The sequence below is a fragment of the Aplidium turbinatum genome, chromosome 17 (assembly GCF_918807975.1).
Source record: "Aplidium turbinatum chromosome 17, kaAplTurb1.1, whole genome shotgun sequence".
Lineage (NCBI taxonomy): Eukaryota > Metazoa > Chordata > Ascidiacea > Aplousobranchia > Polyclinidae > Aplidium > Aplidium turbinatum.
Window position 1 is genome coordinate 6,645,835 of NC_137488.1, and position 21,835 is coordinate 6,667,669.

General features: G+C 37.6%; 2 protein-coding genes across 2 annotated transcripts; one reads left to right on the top strand and one right to left on the bottom strand.

Annotated features, from left to right (window-relative positions):
• The first annotated feature begins 1,564 nt into the window (after positions 1-1,564).
• On the top strand, positions 1,565-8,319 carry LOC145786749 (uncharacterized). The gene is made up of 5 exons (XM_082598480.1): positions 1,565-1,736; positions 2,104-2,561; positions 3,047-3,145; positions 4,321-4,906; positions 6,782-8,319. The coding sequence occupies exons 1-5, from the start codon at positions 1,581-1,583 to the stop codon at positions 7,091-7,093; spliced, it is 1,611 nt and encodes a 536-aa protein (XP_082454606.1). The 5' UTR covers positions 1,565-1,580; the 3' UTR covers positions 7,094-8,319.
• A 270-nt stretch (positions 8,320-8,589) lies between these two features.
• LOC145786380 (general transcription factor 3C polypeptide 3-like) lies at positions 8,590-20,729 on the bottom strand. Its single transcript, XM_082598024.1, has 22 exons — positions 19,495-20,729; positions 19,123-19,276; positions 18,786-18,877; positions 18,341-18,582; positions 17,793-17,880; positions 16,768-16,859; positions 16,199-16,316; positions 15,083-15,274; positions 14,255-14,420; positions 13,917-14,064; positions 13,652-13,697; positions 13,254-13,403; positions 12,766-13,037; positions 12,489-12,595; positions 12,162-12,246; positions 11,401-11,440; positions 10,991-11,115; positions 10,438-10,616; positions 10,151-10,265; positions 9,757-9,858; positions 9,328-9,456; positions 8,590-8,877 (listed from the first exon to the last, which is right to left on the bottom strand). The coding sequence occupies exons 1-22, from the start codon at positions 19,649-19,651 to the stop codon at positions 8,620-8,622; spliced, it is 3,057 nt and encodes a 1,018-aa protein (XP_082454150.1). The 5' UTR covers positions 19,652-20,729; the 3' UTR covers positions 8,590-8,619.
• Positions 20,730-21,835: the final 1,106 nt, after the last annotated feature.

The window sequence follows — 21,835 nt, forward strand, 5'->3', positions numbered from 1 at the left end:
TGCCTCCCTGACCGGGGGCACGGGGGCGGTTAACACGGCCCTGGGTAGAGCTTTTGTAAAAACTGCTTGTCCAATTTGGAGAAACTGTGGTGAAAAACTGCTTTGACATGATATTAATTGTCATACAGTTACTAAAAACGGTTCTGGGTACAGCGATCACATTCTTATTTGATTAGATTAGTCAAAAACAAAGAAATTAAATTACAATCTCATAATTAGGCAAAGAAAGCTTTGCAGATGGTAGAGGTCAGTCTCTCACGTCTGTGAATTGTAGTGACTTGATTACTGGCTCATAGGCTAATTTGATTAGGAAGGTGACAAATATCGATATTGTAAACAAGCCGTTCTATTGTTTTCTTCTTGTACACCCACACCCTTGGCTGTCGGCATGTGCCGTCTTTATGTTTCAGATTTTTTTGACTGGATACACAAGTCACGTGTGTAAAGATCACTTAGGGTCAGCGCACAAGGCGGAGATTAACATTTTTTCTCATTGAAAACATTCGGTAAGTTTGGGTCAACAAAAGCAAGGACTTGAAAATGTAGTTTCGAAATGAATGATATTCAGTGGAAATGTTCAGTTAAATCGGAACGTATAGGGTAGGCCCACATCGCTGCAGCTCACAAGGATAAACGGAAAAGTTGTAAAGAAGTTTACAAAAAGGAGTTTACAAAAATGTGCTTTTTATAATGATACGAAAAGAAGTTTTTTTACTCAAAACTTCAGAAAAAATTCTAAGTAACCTAACGGTGCTGTGCTAAGGTATCTAACACTATTAAAATAAACTAGGCCTGCAGTAGGTTAACTAAAAAGTGAGTATTTTACTACATCACCGATCACAAAGTATCGACTTAACAAAGCAGGGATCGGAGTTTGACAGAGTGAGACAAGTCTGACGAGGTTATCACATCAACTATGAGTCTAAAACACTTTGCTATTCCTAGTGCTTGTTTCACCATTTTAATCAAATTAAAATACTTAGATTCCGACAACTTGAAGAAAGACCTTTCATTTTTCTAAATAGATTCGTGACATTACAAAGAGGTGTCTATATTGTTTTTATGCGGCAATATCCTTGAGTAAATACAAGGTTTACAAAACACAAAAATAACATAAAGCGCTAGATTAGGACATTGTTTTGTTAGCCCTAAAATATATTTGCCAACCTTGTCGTGAAAAGAGAGTAACACAATATGTTAAGCCATTGTGTTGACTAGACACAAATTGAAGGCGTGCGCCAAGCACAAATTTGCTCTTTCAACGTCAGGTTGTTGTCTTACAACGTTAAATCTACATAAAATAAAGAGTTAAAACAATTTACCAGCAAGTGAACAGCAGAGAGCAAAATGTGTTAGGCTTCACAGAAAATAGATATTTTGTGAGTGCAACGGATTGGTTTGGGTAAGGCGGGGATTGGAAGCGTGTTTACAATCCCACTGCCAGCCCTGTATGCCGCCAATGTTTCTTTCATTCTTCACATGAATACGTTAACATAAAAAAAAATTTTGACACTACATTGAAACAGTTTCGTGTTCTAACAAAACTTACAGTGTATATTTTTGACTGGCGAGGCAAGTACATGGCCGCAAGTATGGAGGAAGCCACGAATCAAAGCCACAACAGTCAGGATATACCAGGCAAACCTGATGAAAATCAAACCATAGAAGTTAAAAAGAAATTTCAGTCATCGCTCTCACCTGAATACAAGTCGTCTTGGAATGAAATTAATATTCAAGTAAGATATAGAAATTTATGTTTTCATTGTTGTCGATGTTTGCCTTTTCAGGTTACTACTGTAGCAGACTTAAAATCATTTCCGGCTGGGCATAATCAACAAAATTAAAGATGCTGTTAATTTTGTTGGAAGTTGTGTAAAATCGTTTTTAGTGGTAGGCCTACCAAATTTATTTTTTATACAATTTTCCAAATAACTATTCACACAGTTTAGATTTGTCTTTATGTGGTTCAATAAACCGGCGGTAACTATTATCTTTGTATGCATTAAGTAGACTATGTAAGCTTATAAGGTAGAATGATACAATTTTTAAATTACATTCCTTTTGTCATGTATTTTTACTTTATGTCATGCATTTGCGTGATAGGGAGACTACGACCAGTACGCTCGGTCTGCAGCTTCAAGCCGGTGGCAAAACGACAGCGTTTCATCAAAGAAAGAAAACTCGTTCAGTCCGAGGTTGAAAGAAATCGATCAAGCGGGAACCAGTCCTTCACCGAAACCAAAACCAAGCCGAGTAAAATTAAATAAAACAGCAAGTCGTCCTGTTTGCAGTAATCCTACTTTGTCACCTGCAGAAGTAGAGACTGGAGAAAAGATCAAAACGTTAAACACAAAAAACACTAGAAAAGGTGAATCTACAATTGATGAACTCACAAATCCAGTTTTGGCGGCAAGGAAGAAAACAGAACCGAGTCCCACACCGGACCTTTCCACAATGCTGAACGACACTTTGAAGTCGATTGAAAACAATCAAAGGGATTCAATGAAAGAGAATGAAAAATTTGAAGAGGAAAAATTGAAACAACAACCCAGCCATAATTGGTGAGTCGTTGCGTAAATGAAAGCATAACAATCAAAGCACTGTATTTTTCCAAGGCTATCCATTCTATTACCAGATGAAAAGCCTTGATACAAAGTTTACTAAACTGCATTGTGCCACAATAAAATGTATAAAGAAGAGAACAAGGAACCTCTGGCTTCACACCCAAGGTCATGATTTTAATTTAATTTTAACACAACAAATATTGGAATAAACCAAAATGAAAAAGCCAAAAATCTCTTTTTTTGTGTGTGAAATTAACCTCATGAAGCCTTATTGTGTTATAATGTGCCGGTAGTTTGAAACGTTTGTGGGTTGACAAACTAACTCGCAATGGCTTAGCGTCCGTCACATCTACTGTTCAAGTCCTCTTCAAAAAAGCGTTTAATTTCGAAAAATCAACCACATTAGTTTTCAAAAACGTGACCTTCTATTTTTGCATTGCAATAAATATAGCCTGTCGTTTGAATAGGTCTATATTGTGCAGGTCAAGAACCAAATTCAACAAAGAACTTTCGCCATCACTGGTGACTGCTGTAGATCTTCACGAACCAGGACTGTCTCAAGCAGTGAAGTTTGCAACAAGGTTTATTTTTAAAAACATAATTTAACTTATTAGTTATCTTACGTACCGTACGATAGCAATAGAAATGTTGCGAATATTTTTAAAATGGGCGTTTGTTTGCGGAAAGTGAAAGTAAAAAGATTGAAACTGCTGGACAAATGTCTTCCGGTTCTAATATATAATGACCAAGGCCGTTGAGAGAAAAATTTAAAACCGGTACCAAAGAGATTCTTTGGCCCAATATTACGACACTTTCAAGAAAAAAGGAACTACATCTATAGAATATGCAGTGTTTTTTTCATGTTCCCGGGCCCCTTGAAAAGGTTAGGTACCCCTAAAATCATCCCGGTTCCAAAAGTACCCCTTGGACCCCCCTGTCAACGCTACTGATAATGACTGTTGGAAAAATTGTAATGATATTAGAAAAGAAAGAAAATTTCCCCAAAGAAAATCGTTCCCAAACAATTTACATAAGTTGAAAAGGTAAAAGTCAGATTTAAAGTTTTTACCAGTGTTTGAAAAGAAAGTCGGAAGAATTTTGATGTAGCCTGCACAGTTGGTCCCTAAAAATAAAAATTGATATTTTGGTCTGACAATTTCAATCACACCACATTCCTCGATTAGCTACCGATGCAGAAAAGAAGTTTGGGGTGCACTAGTTTTATTGGAGTAGCGAACGCTGTTAGAAAAAATGGAATATTAGACGAAAGCACAAGCCTTAAATGTTAAGATTAAGGTAACAAAGCCCATAAGATATACTGACTAAATTTGATCTTTGCTGATGCATCTTTTTCACTATATATTCAAACATCATCATGGCATCAAGGCAAGGTTTTGTAAATCTCACCTTAAAAACTTTCATTTGAAACTTAAATCTGCAAGCTAAAAGTAACCTTAGCTCTTGGTTCTAATAGTTATCTGTGAATTCGAGCTGGCACAGGGGATGGTTTCTTTCTTTACCTGTTTCGCGCTTGCAGGTTTGTGATCTTGAAAACTATCTCACACTTGTTCAGTCCAAAAATAACATCCAGATGATCCAATAAAACGCTGCTTAGTTAGGCTACATCAGTTCATGTTATTATTGAAGTTTGTATTAGTTCAATTTATTCGCTCGTTGTTCAAAAAAAAATATGCTTGTCAAAAATTCAATTCTAAACTACATTTATGCAATAAAAAACGTTATATTTCTGTTTTAGAAATGGACTTTTGGTTGAAGGCTCAGAGCAAGGACACGAGAACAAAAGGACGCAGAACGGAAACGTTTCTCGCTTATCTACAATGTTTATGGCAAATTATTTAGGAGTGGGGTATGACCTGTCTCCTAATGTTGTCACATCAATTGTCGTGAAGCCTTTACTGCCCCCTCTCAATTTGAAAAAGCCAAGAGTAAGGCGACGATTGATGAGTAAAAAGTCTTCGCCTGAAGAGGTGGAATTTCAAATCTCGCCTGAAAAAAATCAAGTTGAGAGAGCTAGCAAAGAAACAGCTGAATCATCTCACCTTGCACCGTTGCGTGACGCACACTTGTACAAGTGGAAACACAGCGAATTTGCGTCCAAGGTAAATAACGACGAGCAACGCAGACGTAGTGACGCAAAACAAACTCCTTATCGTCTTCAACCTCGAGAGGAGGACACAGAAACAATATTTGAGCACATTGTAAGATGGCGGTCTAAAGTCAGACATTGCGGCAAGCCAGCCATGTACAGAAGAATCACATCTCCAACACTGGGAGAGGTTGCTCTTCGGAGGAAATTGACTGATCGTCTTCCAACACCTCAAGTAAGCTCTGATGTCAACTTTATGTTGCTAAACGTTGTCAAATAGAAGTCCCAACCTAAAACTAAGTTCAACTTGGGAAAGAGTTAGTTAATTTGGCACAAATTTGACGCACATTAGACAAAACACAGTGAAAATAAAATAACAAAAAATAAATTTAGCTGTTTTCCAAGTAGGCCTAATATGACAGTTTGCGAACATCTGTATAGGATACACCTGGTCAAGAGGCATCGGAAACACTGTAGGCCTACCGCTAGCTCAAATGTGCTTATTGCTCAAAACAAAAGGTCTTCGTTTCTAATAACCTGCAACAACTACTGTATAACAGTAGACTAATAGAATAGCTTAATATTCTTACTGTAGGCTATATAACTTTGTATTTATGGAAAACGTGTGTATTATTTATTAATCGTGTGTATTTCCTCAATGCTGAGCAGAAGCCGGTCAAAAAAACGTTTCTACAAAGTCTTTGGTAGAACCCGACAGGCAGGGTATGGGACGAAATGGATTGAAAGACGTTTTTTTTTCATCCTCCAACCTAAGATTTTCTTCTATCCCATCTTCTATTCCATCTCAAAACATTTCTTCCCTTTTCTATCTGCCAATTTTGTTATTCCTGTATTGTATATGTCACAAGTAAGACCATGAACTATATTGTAAATTTGAGCTAAACATTTAGCAACAGTATTTTTCTAAAGATTAAGCTACGTGCAGCAGGGCCGGATTTAGCTGATGGGGGGCCCGGGGGACTTTTAGATCGGGGGGCCCCCGTGCAAAAAATTTTTTCAAGCCTACGGCGCGTAAAAAACATCTCTACGTCTACAGTAGCATCAGTCCAGCACTGCACAGCATTTTGCAGAAACTTTAAAGGTCAAAAGGAATAAAGTAACACAAAATCAAATTTTTTTCCACATAGGGGGGCCCTTCAAAAGTCGGGGGGCCCGGGGCAACTGCCCCTTCTGCCCCCCCCCCCCCTAAATCCGGGCCTGACGTGCAGTCTGGTGTTGGTTTGGTTGGTTTTTGAATCTTTATCCTCGGACTAACAAAGCCATGACAGGTTATTCCTGGTAGTTCCGCATATAGCCTACTTGTAGAGGCTCTTGACACAGGGCTGTTATGTCCAGTGTGTGGTTGAAGTTTATTGCGGGGCAAGCTTACTACTTATTCTATCGTTTAAATTTTATTTGTATTGTGGTGGCACCTTATCGTAGATAAGCGCATGTTTTTTTCGGTGCCTCCAAGGTGTAGCTTCGATATGGATGAAATTTAAGCTATGTGTTTGATAGAGCCTACTATTTTTGTCTCGGACTTTTGTCAAATGTAGGTACCGCAATCATACCGGTATGCAAAGCTATACTAACAATAAACTTGATTGATTGCTTTATTAGTATTATCACAGTTTGAGCTTTGGTTTTCATAGTGACACATAGTGCTATTGTTTCTCAAACTATTTGATTGTTCACGTTTTCACACAAACAGAATGATTCAAGAGCGATTTAGTGCATTTAAATGACGGAAGTGAAAGTATCATACAGGAAACAGTCGCGTTGGTTCTATACGGACCGAAAATCGAATTAAGTTTAATTCAAGAAACGTAATCAAACGGAACTTTCAGCCTACTCAAGTTATTTTAACAACTTTTTTACGTCTTAAATCGTGTTAGGTTAAAAAGCTAATGATGAAATCGAGTTGGAATTATGTAAGACTGTCTTCCATCACATCATCCAAATCTTCCATCTTTAACATTTTCCATCTTCTATCACAAAATATGCCTTCCATCCCATTCCCTGCCGACAGAACATCTTTCCCATTCCTACCGAGTCAAAGGGAACACTTTATTCAAATACGTCAATATAAAATGTGAAATCTTTTTTCTAGTCTTCCAACAATCGTCCAAACGCCAAAGATCTTCAGCCTCAAGGAGGGATTGAAAGCTGGCGACGTCCACGCTCCCGGATCGATGCTGATCCAACCGTAAAGCAATTCATCAAGCAAAAACTCGGCAACCTCCAAAAGGATGGTACTTCTCCTAACGCCATTGAAGGGTTTTACGACGTTACAATGAGTATGAAACAAACTTCCTTGAGGCAAAGGCTCGATGGAAGAAACCATAAGAAAGAGATGATGAAAATTCCTTTGCCGGACCTGTCTCTTCGTAAAAGACAACCAGTGTGGCAAAGAATGAGATAGCTTCAGTAGCTTATATGTTAAACATATTTTATCAAACGTCTTTGACTTCAGCTTTTGTCGTCTTTTGTGTTATCACAGCTATAAACAATTGCCTACGATCACGCATGGGCTACTGTTGCTTGCTAAAATTCCTAAATGTGTTTGCTGTTTACATGTTAGGCAAGTCGCAAAAAAGAGATGGATATCTTCAACGATTGAGCGGCAAATTGTTTCTTATGGGAGAGAACAGTTTCGAAAAGTTGAAAACAAAAACCCGTTAAAATTTAGAATAGATTCTTATCGCAAATTTCTTCAATGTAAACTCTAAACTTTTGAATGATTTGTGCAGTCAGAGATTTTTCGTACGTTTTGGATAGCCTTTCACAAAACAAAACTGTTCGTATTTTGAGACGACAAAAGATACTCGATTTTATGTCAAAATCTAATACAGCTATTGCGAGCAGCCCATTTCTATTACACTATTTTTACAGAGCTAAAGACTCAAAACTTATATTTTTTTTTACACGAAAGGGGGCCAGGGGCTGTACTCTTTTGGTCTCACGCTGCATTCCAGTGGCATGCCGCGTTCACTTGAGATTACATTTCTCGATATGCAAACTTATTCTTTTCATGTTGATATTCGATTGTTTATTACAGAACCATGTCGTTAAGTTGCAAAGTAGATATGCGTGAGCAAAAATTTAATGGCAACCCTAAATTAGTCGCTAGCACGGTTTTATGAACAACAAGTTTAGCTACCAATTTCACAATCCGCTTCATTGACAAATAAGAGTTTTGGTAACTCCGAAGTGCATTTGTGCTTTAGTATGAACTTTCTGTGGCTTTTTACTAACTTTGCATAAGGTTAGCAAAGTCACGTCACGAGGTCCACGTTGAATGCTGAAACAGTTGCCATATTCTTATCTGACTGAGTTCCTTTGATAAATTCTAAGCTTTGTAACTCAAACTACTTGTGGTGTTGCCTACTGTATTTCAGTTTAACGAAAATCATCGTTTTAAGAATTTTATACGCGCTTTAAAGAGTGTGCTATTGGCAGGCCACAGACTTACAAAAATGATGTGCAGTATCGCAAAAAAAAAAGAAACATCTTCTCTTGTCGGAATGTACAAAACAAAAAAGTAGACCACTTGGATTTGAAGCAAATTTATAGCTTAGTTTCGATTTGATAGAAAAGCAATTTTGTTTCGCAGTGAACACCCAACGCTCATCAAGAGTTTACGTTTCTTTCACGCTTTTGATTACACAAATTGTTTCGTTTCAAAAGATTTTTTTGTAGTAAAACTTACGTTTAGACTGAAAAGATTCTTTCGAACAGTCTTTTCTTTTAAAACTGGCCTTCCTTGGTACCTATTTCTCCTTCATCGTTACGTTATCCTCGACTAATGACGTCATCGATGACATTACAACTGATGACACGCTAGACACAGTAATAGGCTATTCTGTTCGAATCATCAAGGCCGTATATGAAAAAACATATTGCACACGACTATAATAAGTAAACGTTGTATTTCTTTAAAAATGGCAGTTATACAACACAGTATTTACAAAGTGTATCGTTAGCAGCATTTTCATTACCACTGCTTCTGTAAATCAGCGATAAATTGAAACCAATCTCCCTGGACAAGTCAAAAAGCGAAGGCTCAAAATCGTCGTCCCCGAGCGAAGGTGCAGGCGGAGGGCTCTTCAAAGCTTTTTCGTAGTAGTGGATGGCAAAGTGGGAAAGTCCTAACTGTTGCATGGAGCGGCCAATGTTGTAATAGCACTCTTGTAAGAAACCTCGTATCTGTAAGGAGTTGGGTATATGTGACAGAGGTTTCGCAAAAAAAAATATGGCGGTGACAAATCAACAAAAAACGGTAGCGTAAGGGAACTGAAACAGTCTTGTCAATAGACGCAGAATGAACATTAGCTAGAACATGGTTGTTGAAATAGGTCACGTATGTTGGAACCAAAACGATGACTTGGTAAACGCTGTTTAAAACTGACATATGTAGCTTGCGCGGAACCATAAAAAATACCTCAACTTCTTCCACCGGATGAAAGGTGCTGGATAGTTTGAGGTTAAGACTTTAATGCAGATACTTCAAAAAATTATTTCCGTCAACCGCAGTGATTGAGCTTAGTGGTTCAAAGTCTCGTCCCTTCAGCGCTATTGCTTAAAACTACGCGAAAGTAGCACGATAAAACTTCAAGAAGTTCAAAATAAAAACAGCAGTTAATAAACAAAGCAAACCTGCAAATATTTTTCAAAGTAAGCGAGAGCTTGTGTCACGAAAGAATGCTTGAAATCGGTGAACTTCTGCGAAGTGAGGTTCGTAAAAGCGACAGCCAACATGAAAAGATACAGCGGCTCGCTGGGAACCTGAAGATATTGAAATAGCTTAAGCAAAACCACGAAATCGCTCAAGCTTGACTCTGATAGCCCGATTGATTGGCATGGTTCATAATTTTTCATGGATCCTTTGGACGAAGGGCTTAATTCGTTGATGGTTACTACACCTTTGAAACCAATAAAAAAACTGCTGTATCAGGGGAATACAATCATCATCTCAACAAATGTAATTCCACAGGGGACTATTATCGTAAAAACCTGTAGACTGTAGGCAGAAAAATTAAAAAAATTTTTTTAACGGCATTTCAAACCCTTGTGGCTGCGACTTACCTCCTTATGGGCGTGCAAGTACTCTCCCACCGCAGTCCTGTAAAAACCGGAAGCCATCCAGTTGTGACCGGTTAATATCACAAGTGCCAAGTTATTGGGATTCTGAGAAAAAATAGAAGGAATGATCATTAATAAGAAATGTAAACGCTTTTTGGATAGGAGCGAAATCCGGACCAATGTTTGGTACGAACAAGGTGGCATGTGCGACGTACATTTAAACATTGCCATATTGGAAGCACATCTAGCTTGCAAGTCTTTCTACATTTGATATCGTGTGGCCACCACTTCTCCACGTTGAAGAAATTGGATCAAAGTTAAAGTTTAGTATTTCTTCTCTAACCATAAAAAAATGAAGAAAAGATAAAGGTATTTAATGTAAGAAAAATACACTCACTTTAAGCAGCAAACGGAGGCAAAACTTCTGGTGTCTTTGGTCTTCAGTCTTTGCGACAAGTTGATTGAAAATGTTCCACCATTGATTGCATTTAGTGTCAGTGCGTAGCCAAGGACTGCAGGTAGATGAGCCAAAAACATGATACCATCATTAACACACCGCGATACGTAGCACAATAATGCACCGAAATGCTTAACAGGTGTTTTCAAAATTGGAGAGCTTTAATAGACACGTGCAAAGCTCTAGATAAGTTGCCATTCCACTCTCAACCGCGCAAGGTTTCCTACCTAATAATAGTATAGGCTCTTTTGTAGTCTTGACCCAGCACACAAGCACAGAAAGCAGTCTCCTCGAATCTCCTGCGGGTGGGGAGATGCTCGCACCACTTGTTATGCCACTGCATGCCCTCGGCCAGATTGGCGGCGTCGCGGAATCGCTCGCAAGAAATCAACAGAGAAATAACTTCCTGGAATGAAGGGATGGAAGAGTGTAGATGGAAGATTGGCGAAGGAGAATACTTCCTTTGTGCGTTCTTAAAACTAAAGTTTCAAAAATCATGAACAAAAAAACTCTTTGGTGTGAAACTATTTCATTTAGTTTGTTCAAACTCTACTTAACTCTGGTGGTAAAGACAATTGTTATGACTGGTTTAAAGTGCGAATGCAAGTGGCTTGCACCAAAGACATAACATACACGCTCTCGCTGAGTATCGAACCTATGACTCTTGAACTTCCAGTCACAGCTCACACAAACACTTAATCAATTAAATGAAAGGATAGATATTCGCGACAACACCATACGTATGGTGCAGATACAATCTGCTCGTGGTTGATCACTTACGTCGAAAAACTCGAGCCATTCGTCCTTGGTGAAAATGTCGAAGTCACCCTTCAGGTAGCTGTCCTGCATTTCATCGACGTCGTTGGACAAATGACCGAGCTTCTTACGAATCAGTTTGTAGTGGCCTGTAAAAAATGAAAGGGTGGAAGAGGAGTTATGCAAAAAATAACGCTTATTATCAGAATGGGTTAAGGCTACTTTAAAAACACTGCAATTATTATACAATAAACTACTGATAGAAGTAGCACGCTAGTAACAAAAGGGGCAGTTTGTCAAGCTAAAAATTTTGTCAAAAATGAAATACAGTTAACTTTTTTACAAAAGTGGTTTACTTTGAAAGCGCGAGAATATTTAGTCTGGTTGTTAAACTTTTAAGGAAATTGCAAGACAAGTTTATGAACGATACTTACCGGATTTCGGTGTTATTTTCTTATTACCAATCAAGAAAACCTAAAAAACACAAAAAATAGTTGGACCAGAATGCGATGATTAAGATCGGCGCCAAAACAACCGACCTAGCTCAAGCAATCGGGAATGATCAATCATTTCTCTTGGCATATTATTACTCAAAGGCGCGCTCAATTATTTTAAATCCAATACTAATTATAAGCATTTCTGTGATATGAGCTGCAAACTCAGCCGAGTTTTAGAGTCCAGGTTAGCAATGCACTTGTAAGTTTAAATTTTCAGTTTTAATTTTTACAACTTTAGTGATTTTCCATTGTGCAGTTTCCCGTATCAGTTTTGGGATCAAAAACACTTAGTAACAGCGAAGTTTTTACAAATTTTTTAGCTTGTTCCTTGCCAAAGACGGGTCCAGCAAAAACGAATGATTTCTTTTGGCTTTTCAGTCTCGCCTCCAAGTACTTACAGAGTAGAAGAAATATAATATTGCAGTGGACAATATCAAGAAATTAAAGCGTGACAGATACAACAATGATAGGGAATAAAAATGGTAAGCTGGAAACGTACACCATATGATATGTTTCTATGATTGCGATTCTTCAAGTTTGAAGCATGTTCGTGATTAGATTGAAGTGTCAATGCTTGGCAGTCAAACAAAACTACTTTTCTCAGTTAGGAAATCTTCTTTTTTACAATGATTGAACGTCTGCAGATGTTGAATCGATGTAAAGAGAACAGATTTTCCAGCTGTGACAAGTCCACTTACCCTAGCCTCTTTGAAAGCGATCGTACGAAACCTGTTGACGAACATGAACAGTGCGGCATCACACGCCAAGGTCAGTTTGGACTTCCTGTGAAAGAATAGCTGATCAATTCTTGGCCAACATCAGTAGCTTTTGAATTGCATAATATGTTAACAGCATTGAATTAAAGTTAAACTTTATCTTATATATGAGTATAAACTTAGCGCTGAAGCTTTCATACGAAAGCTAGCTATGATATATCATTATCAGGTTGATGTCGAATAAAATGAACGAAAGTTTTTAAGCTTTAAATCAGGGGAAAATATTTGAAATCCTTTTGAAAATCTTACTTTGTTTTTAACTTTTCTCCCCATTGCTTGTAAACCTTGTATCGTTCATGATAAAGCTTCATGTGGTCTTTGGGTTCTATCTCATAGTTCTCAACTGTTTCCAGTGTCTGCAACGTTACACTTGTGATTATTAGACATAACTCGCCTGCTTTTCACCAGTTGAAAATAAACAAAATAGATACATTTTCAATTTAGCATCCACATCCACATGAAAGACCAAAGCATTTTTCAACGCTAAATTAGACCATAAAACTTCGTTTTAGAATACTAGACGTACCTGACTAGCCGCTTTGCATTTGTCAACGCTTCTGAGAGCTTTGGCGTAAAGCAAGTGTGCCACCACGTGCCCTGGTGCCCTTTTGACACATTGTTTATAGCTTGCCAAGGCACTAAGTGTGTCATTCAAGGAGCGGTGGCACTCCGCGTGCCGCAACCACACAGCGGCCAGGGCGTATATTGGTGAGGTTACCAGCACGTTGAGTATCACCAAAGCTTCTGAGTAGTTTTCCATTGCCATGTAAGTTTCAGCCAGTTCAAACTGGATATCGCCTGTTTTGGTCACATATGAAATTAGTTTCGTTGTGAAGTGATCAGTTTGGGAAAAACTTCAAAAACAAACTAATTCAATAATCTATAATAGTATAAATGTACATTTTTATGCGTGGACTGAAAAAAGAAAACAGTGCAAGAAAATAGCGCAAGCTTGACAGAAAACAGAACTAATTGGTGTAAAATGTCGTCACATCTGACTAGAAGCAGACTTACCCAAGTCTTCAGGGCTGTGTGAGCAAATTCTTTCAACAAAGTGACGCACGAGATCATTTTTGTTCATTCGGATGCCTGCGATTGCCGCCTTGCATTGCAAGTCTACGTTCAGTGTGAGAGGGGCAGACACTTCAACAACCTCGTTCGCAGCTGAAGAAAAAAACAAATCCTGTCATTTAAAATTTAGGGTTAGATAAACAGGTAGGCGTAAAAAAGGAGTGAACATTTTTTCTACTTCTTTTGCCTTGAATAGAAAGCTAAAAATTTATTTAAATTATGAGTCAAAAAGCAATTGGACTTCTACTTTCGCGTGACATCATGGCATTTAAAAACTGAATTATTTAAAAAGTTAGTATGAAATGTCGCATGAAAGAATAACCGATGTGTTACTAGCTTACGTGTGCCGTCGTACTTGACTTCCAAGTCCGAACAATTTGACAGAATCTGAAAAAGATTATGCATTACTTATAATCCTATATGTGAGATGAAAGATGAAAAATACTTCAATACTATAACGCTGTAATAGCGACCTACTGTACAACAGCAATAAATCAAATCTTTTTGTAAAAAACGACTTGGGGTTCCATCGTAAGGCATTGGAAAACGATTGTGGTGAATTTTTTTTTTACTGAGTTAACATTTTCAAGTTCATTTTTACCATACCTCAAAAACGGATGAAAATTGTTTTTCCATTAAATATAACTCGCAAAGAAGATTGGCGTCTTCATCTTGAAATTGCGCGGGATGGCTTTGGAAAGCTTGTTCCAACAACTCTATCCCAAGTAAGTTGTGTTGGCTTTCATGGCATTTCCTGGAGAAAGATAAATGATGATCTTGAGCAAAAAGTTACGTTTCTTGCTTCCAATGCTATAACTCTTAATTTCAAAAAGCAAGATTTTGATTTCACTTCGCCAATGAGCTAATTTTAAAATCTCTTTTTTGTTTTATCACAATAGTGTTAGCTTTAGCAGACAACATAAATTGAATGTTAAAATACTAACTTTGACAGATCACGAACAATACGAATTGCCACATCCCCCTCTTCGGGTGGCATGCACGCTACAGCGAGCTTGTAGTGGTACATCGCTTTGGCAACCTTGTCCATCTGCAAGTTGACTTTGCCGCATTCGATTTGAATTTTGTGATCTTTTGGCGACATCTTGGCAGCTGAGTAAAACAGAAAAGCTTTAGGAATAGATGTGAAATACAAGTGCGAAGTTGGCATCTCAGGCTGTCTGATCAAAGCAACATTAGCTGAACAATCGACAGTGCTAAACTAAAGAGGCACAGCTGGGACATGTTCAAACCCAAAACCATGCAAAGTGGCAAAGCTAAAGCGATGGTCACTTCCACCTAAACGTGGAAAAACATCAAAAAAAGTCCAACTACGCCAAACCAAGAAGCCTGTAAGTTCTCCGAAGGTTGGTCCCACTGCGTGGTTCCAGAACAAAAAAAGTCATTCGTTTTGACCAACTTGTCAATTTTATTGGTTTCTCAGGGAGGGAACATTACAACAACCGAAACTGTTTTAAACATCTCGGTCATAATATCACTCCAAACAGATTCGTATTTACAGGCTTGTGAGTACCTTTAAGTAAAACAAGCCTCTTGTGGAGTTGAGAAACCGGCAATCTTGCTTAAACAGGTTTGAAAACACTAATTTCAGGCAAATTGGAAAACATCAGAGGCCCAACCAGCAAACCAACCGTTTTTTACATTGATTCAACGTCTTCAGACGTAAAAAACGGTTGGTTTGCAGTGGATAACCACCCGTGCCGTTTTGTATCTTTCGCCTTCGTATGAAAACTTTAACAGCTAAAGAACAGTACCTTTCATGTAGCAACCCAGCGCTTTGAGTTTGTCGTCTTGATTGAGGCACATCTCAGCAAGATGCATCCATTGAGAAGCACAGGTCTTGGACAGATGAGCAGCAAGGAGGCTGTACTGCAGTGAATACTCAGCCTCTCCCTTTTCATCGTAGATCATCGCCAAAGTTTCAAACGGTTCGCCGGCGTAAGGGGCTGTATGTGATAAGTAGGTTACAGTCGTTTCTTTTTCCCAAGTTGATAGACTTCTAAGACTAACTACACCGGTCAGCAGCAAATTTTAATCGAAAATGACAGTGCGTGTTCTCAAACAAATTTTTGACGTTGATTACAAAAAGAACTTCACTTTTTTTCTACTGCATGATGTTTTAAAGACATCTTTTCATTTGTTAAAGTTTTACGTCATATAAAAACTTGCGCAATACAGGACTTATCATCAGCTTTTCGTTTCCAAACATTGCTACAGTACGGTACACTGCAAGCGTTGTGAAGAGCATGAAATCAATTATAAATATTGTTTTTTTTAAACAATGTATATAAATTTTTAAACAATATATAACAAAGTTTGGTTAAATTAAAAATATTACACGAAAACTTGATGTACCACAGAAAAAACGCGCGCAGATTCGGAATCGGCGAGAAAATTTCAACTAGAAAAAGTTTACTTGTACCTCTGACTAACAACAGTTTGAAAATATAGAATAAAGTACAGTCAAAACAAAACAATTTTTGACTAAATTTTGAAAAATATTTATACTACCCAAACAAAGATAGAGGGGATTAACGTGAAAAAGGCAATTGAATGTGGGATCAATGGGTACAACGCCAATTGCAAATTTCTAGAAAAAATAAATTTTATCTGATAGACTTGTCTGCGTATTGTTGCCCAATCAGACGAGCCAATGTTTAAACAGCTTTTCTTTTTTAATTCGTAGAAACAGTAACCAAGTAAACGTTTCAATATGTGTATTGCCTTATAGCGCTGCACCAAACCGAGATATACCACTAACGACTAATCCCTCGTCGTTGACAACACGTGCAAGTGATATACCTATCCATCAAATCACACAAAAAACGTTTATCAGGCAAGTTTGTCTACTTATTTTCCGCTCCTCTCACCGAGTCTGATTATTTCCATGCACATTTTGATGGCCTCATCGTGGTCACCGCGAGCATAACATAAATTTGCTTCTCCCATCAAACCACGCAGCTCCCGAGGAAGCTTGCTCCCACCTCCCTAAACAGGTCAGAGCAAACGTGACATTTGCAGGAGCATCACCAGTGTGCAGCCCGGATGCAGAGCTTGTTATGTCACTACTACTGGTCCCGCACGGCCCACATATGGGGTTCAACAAGTCTCAATATACAAATAAAAATGCTAGATTTTCCAAGTTGACCAAACGGAGCATTCTACGTACTGCAATAAACGAAACCAAGTTTTGAACAATGATTTTTGATAACGTGAAAAAAAAAATTTAAAAGCATGAAAAGAAACCTGCATCCTATCAAACAATGAATAAAGAATATTAGATTACAAAAATTAAATAATAAACATTAAAAAAAAGAAGTTTGAAAACAGTTGAAAGCAAATAATCTTGAAATTTATGATCAACCATAAACTAATAAACGCGGCATCTCCATCTTTCGGGGATGCAAAAACAATACCATTTTAACTAAGCGTTACTCACCTTTTTTGCTCGCTTCTTGCTTTCTTTTATTATGTTCATGTCAATTCCAAGTGCTTTGGGCATTGCCGCACTGTCCTCAAAATCACTATCTTCTGGAAAATTTAATGAAACAAGTTATCTCCGCTGTTTGGAGGTGAATCCGGCCACCCTCGGTAACGGGGACATCACCGGATTAAAACTGGAGTACTACTACTTTGGCGCAACTGTAATAAAAACTTCCCAAACGAGCATCAAATCTGTTCAATATGCGGCCCCTGCATGGGGTCTGCTACTATTCGGTGAGTCCGATTCGGTGAGTTCCTAACCTCTAACCCTAACCCTAAAACGGCAATGATAATTAGGCTACGGTACCCGATAATTAAAAAAAAAAATTGAAAAAATCCCCGTTAAGGGATCGGACTCACCGAAACGGGCCATTCCGCCCTGCATGACATGTATAAGCCCATTCAAGGTGAATCGACTTCTCAGTGCGTATTCATTTGAAAACATTGTTTGGGAAATACGTTTTTGTGCAAGACTTCAAAACTAGGTGGAAGCTGCTTCAAAACTGCATCTTGAAAAACTAGGACTCAGTGGTTCTTAGCCTTTTGCTTTGTCGGCACCACCTTGAAATTACCAACCAGTTCTCGCACCCCCTCCTAGGATTGACTGAAAAGTAATAGTTGCCTACAGTTCGAAATTTTTGTTGAAACCTGATAAAAACAACTTTGCTTCTTACATCGTATTATAACAAACCTTAATAATTCAGCAATCAGCATCCCCGCACCGCCTAGGAACAAGTCTCGCACCCCTGAACTAGGTGGAATTTACATATATTTGTCGATAAACAATGTAAGACTACGATATCTATGATAAAAACTATAAATTGAAACACTTTCTAAAACTAACAAAACTAAGTTATAAAGAATAAAATTTGACCACAAAAGGAATTCCTTTTTGGCTTTACCGAAATAGATATTTTCAACATATTGAATTATCTGAATCTTTCTGCGACTACGAAGTCTGTATGAAACCACACGACATACCATCGTCATCTTCACCAGTGTCCACGGGAAAGATGGACGAACGTTTCACGTCATTTGATTGACAGGTAGAAGACGGCTGATCAGCTTCCTGCACAAATTAGAATTAGCAGAGTCTAGGAGCATCCGTCATCACAATGCATATATTCAGATTATTTCATTCCTGTTCACATTTGACCACAGTAGAAATCACAAACTTTTACAACTTTGTAATTGCTCGGCTAAAAACGACTGGAAAACTTTCTGGGACTGAATCCAAATCTATAAGATTTTTTCTGCCATGTTCACTGTTCAGTTTTTGAGAAACTGAATCTTGAAATGCTCAGTATCAAAACTACAGTATCTGTTTATAAGTTATGGCTATGAACCATGTGAGGAAAAAAGACTTAGAATTATCCATACAACAAAAGTTTCTAAATGTTTCGTGTAATGCCTCTAATACGGTAATAACTCACTTTGTGGGAAAAACCTCTGTCTACATATCAATCGAGTGCAAAACACATTGAGAATCACTAAAAAATGGTGTAAAACACATAACAAACCAAAATTACTTTTAAAGATGGTTCCAAATCCACGTTAAATGTTGTTGTGGTGGTTTCATCATTTGAAGAACTTTCTCCAATGACAATTTGAAACTGATTGAGTAATTCAGATGCATCTGATGACTGTGGAACAGGTGAACTGCAGCGCTGTTCTTGAAAGGACTCAGCATTTAAAGGCTTTAAAACACTCAAGGGAGAAACAAAGGGGGAAAGCTCTTCAGATGTAGTAGAAGTCTGGAGGAGTTTTTTAGCTATTAATAAAAAAAAGACTCTGATGAAAAGTTTTAACAGACTGAATTCCGAGACAAAATTATATCGTAACAAATTACCCACAAACCATAAAAAGTTCTTCAAAGATTAACCGAACTTTGTGTAATTGATCAGTAAGGGTCATTCGTTTTGTGTGATGAAGAATTGTATGCAATGAATCGTTAATACATCATGATGTACGAACTTATAATCCCAGTTGGGGAGTTCCTGATGCGACTTGGGGTAACTGTACTCAACTCCATTAAGGTTCCGGAATGGGAAGAAAATGGAGGAGACCTGTAACATTTTGTGATAAAGAGAATTACATTTAAATTGCCAGATACTTTATAATTTTTAGCATTCTATGGCAGACTATATGTACCTATATATAATAGTGAGAAAAGTTGTCAATAATATTTTATATAATCGTACACTCAATATTACATCAAAACTGTTTAATTTAAACACCATGACAAGCTAAAAAATTATATTTTATGATTGCACATCAATTTGGTTTGCTTTATAGCAGGCTAATTAGTTACCTAAACGGGACTTCCGCCTGAGATTTACTGGAAGTAATTTGAGTAGAATCAGTTAGTGGTAGCAGGGGAGTAGACGTTGTGGAGCCGGAAAGAATATCAGTGAATGATGAGTCCTCATAAGATGTTGTTGTGTAGAAGTGTGGAGTCTGTAGGCCTGTCCAAGATTCGCCGGTGGTTGATGGTTTATTTGAAAAAAAAAAGTTTAACAATGATTTCTCAAAGTGACTATGTTAGTCTGATTCTGAAACCTTGCAATGTCAATAAGCAATGAAACTTGACAGAATTAATTTTTTGCTATTTATGTATAATACACTTGATGTTTTAAAATGTAACCAAAGGTTAGAAAATGGCAAAAGTTTAAAATTAACGTACCTGTTGTTGTGGTCACATCTATTGGATGAGCAGCAGCTAATGACTCAACAGTAATTTCATTGTTCATGAACTGCTGCACTTGATTTTCATGGATATTTAAAGCAGCTGACATATCTGCTATTTGCTTCCTTGTCGCTTCGTCATCCTGTTCCCACATGCTACCTAGTGTGGTTAGTTTAAAGTCCAGCAATAGGAATGATAATATCTACACACAATTATGACAAAACGTAAAATAATTCATAATGAACCACAAGCTCTACATTAACCATCAGAATTTTTAAGAAAACATCTTTGAAGGCTGTTTGAATTATGACAAATATCAACAAGTAGGCAGGTTGAAAAAGAAATGTATAATCAAATATGTACAGTACTATGACACATTTCAGATATGGCAAGTTCAACTTAAAGGTGCATACATCAAAATAAAAAAACTGTTTCACTTTTGATAACATGCAACACAAACTGCATTTTCCTCAGTTGACAACTTATCAATTTGGCGCGGTGACATTCCCAACCGCAAAGCTATCAAATAGCATATAAAATATGCAAAAGAAGAAACAAAACATGCAAAGGTGGCTCCAACAGTGTTGTACAATGCAAACATAGCGCTTTATAACTGATGTTACTTTTTCAGAAATCCCAGTGGCTTTAACAAAGATGAACAAAGCAGTATTCACAAATGAAGAAAGCCCAGAAAAGAGTTTATTATTGATGTATAAGTGAACCAGTAAACTTAATTGCATAACCGCATAGCCAGACATGAAAACCAAGGAACTTTCAGGAAATTTAAAAACTCCCCAAGCTGATAAAACCGCACTGATGAAGCAAACATAGATAGGAGAAAATGCATAGAAACCATCTTTTCTTTGAATTAAACCTTCAGGTAAGTTTTCCTTTTTAGTCTTATCACTACAAAAATCATCCAGTTTTTCTTTTGTGTCAAAAACTGATTTTTCATCAGTTATCTGATTTAATGCATCAAATGCTGCAGGGGGTTTGACTGAACCTATGTCTTCAGAAGAACATGTTCTCTCTGGTATATTGTTTTCAACTGTTGGCTGATTTCCAGCATATGTTTCATCAGACAGAAAACCATTTTTGCTGAAAGAATCAGCATCAGTCACATTGCCTGGAAATTCTCCAACTAACTTTTTCATCCGAGATTCCGAATTTTTCAGCAACCTTTGTCGACGAGCCTCGGCTCTCAATTTAATCTTTTCAGACATTTTCTTGATAATGAGTCTAAATCACTGACTTAAATTCATGGACACTGACAGAGTTTGTAATGTTTTTCTTCCTCTTTTGATGTGATAGTCAATAGTTTCTTCACTGGTTTCACTTTTATGTTTCTTAAACTCGTCTCTTGCCCAATGAAGAAGGTATTTCTTGTCTGATTCTACTTCAACTTTACTGATAGTATGTATAATGTCTCGGTATAGTTTCAAAGCTTCTTGTCTTTTCAAAAATTGCTTCAATGTTAAGGTACCAATGGGAATTTTACTTGCCATACGCCTATGCTAAACATTTATAAATCAATTCCTTACTCATAGCCTTTAACCTAAAAGTGGTGGCAGTTTAAGAATTTTTGGTATATACCACCAGAATAAGCCTATAGTTAGAGGTAGGCAGTAGTGCACTACTTCTGCAGAGCCACTGCTAGCATGCTACATTTTTTTCAATGTAGCAAAGAGGCGTTACATTTCTTTCAGTTGCACTCCGGCTACATTTCAATTTAAAGTAAAAAGATCAACGCGTTTTTGGAGATTTTTTATGGAAACAGTGCATGAAAAAATCAAGGCAGAAATCATTCGACTATTGCAGGAAACATCAAGCCACGTTGATGCAGACACTGACATCAGTGAAGCAATAAACCAACCTGTTTATTATTGAAAGCTAAAACCTCAATTGCTAAGGTAACAGGGATCAGTTGTCAGTAGATGTTACAGAAAATATACTTCGCACTTATTCAGTGCATCGTCAGTTCAGCTCAGCATCAGCCAAGAGCAGTTAGCTACTGTTTATTATTGCTTTTACTTTCACTTTGATCAGATGAAAGTTGCAACTGGTGCTAGAAACGATAATTGTCCTGATGAACACCCAAAATTTTAAGTATTCTCAGGCCTTGAAACTCGTATTTTTTTCCAGCAGCCATCGTGGCCTACCGGGAGCTCCTTCTCGGCGGCCAAATCTGCGTGCTTGGAGGCCAAAATACAAATAGCTAACGATAGCACAAGTAAATAGAATTAAACTTGCTACAATGCTAAAATGATCACTTAGCGTCTGTTGAAGTCTGGGTGACGTCCTGCAATAGAATCGTTGTACCACGCAATAACTGCTTTAT

Coding starts and splice junctions, on each gene's coding strand:
- LOC145786380 (XM_082598024.1), bottom strand. CDS start 19,651: ATGTGGGAACAGGATGACGAAGCGACAAGGAAGCAAATAGCAGATATG. Junction 15,275..16,198: donor CATGGAAATAATCAGACTCG/GTGAGAGGAGCG, acceptor TATCACATACAG/CCCCTTACGCCGGCGAACCG. Junction 8,878..9,327: donor ACTTTGAAAAATATTTGCAG/GTTTGCTTTGTT, acceptor AACTCCTTACAG/ATACGAGGTTTCTTACAAGA.
- LOC145786749 (XM_082598480.1), top strand. CDS start 1,581: ATGGCCGCAAGTATGGAGGAAGCCACGAATCAAAGCCACAACAGTCAG. Junction 1,737..2,103: donor GGAATGAAATTAATATTCAA/GTAAGATATAGA, acceptor TTTGCGTGATAG/GGAGACTACGACCAGTACGC. Junction 4,907..6,781: donor ATCGTCTTCCAACACCTCAA/GTAAGCTCTGAT, acceptor TCTTTTTTCTAG/TCTTCCAACAATCGTCCAAA.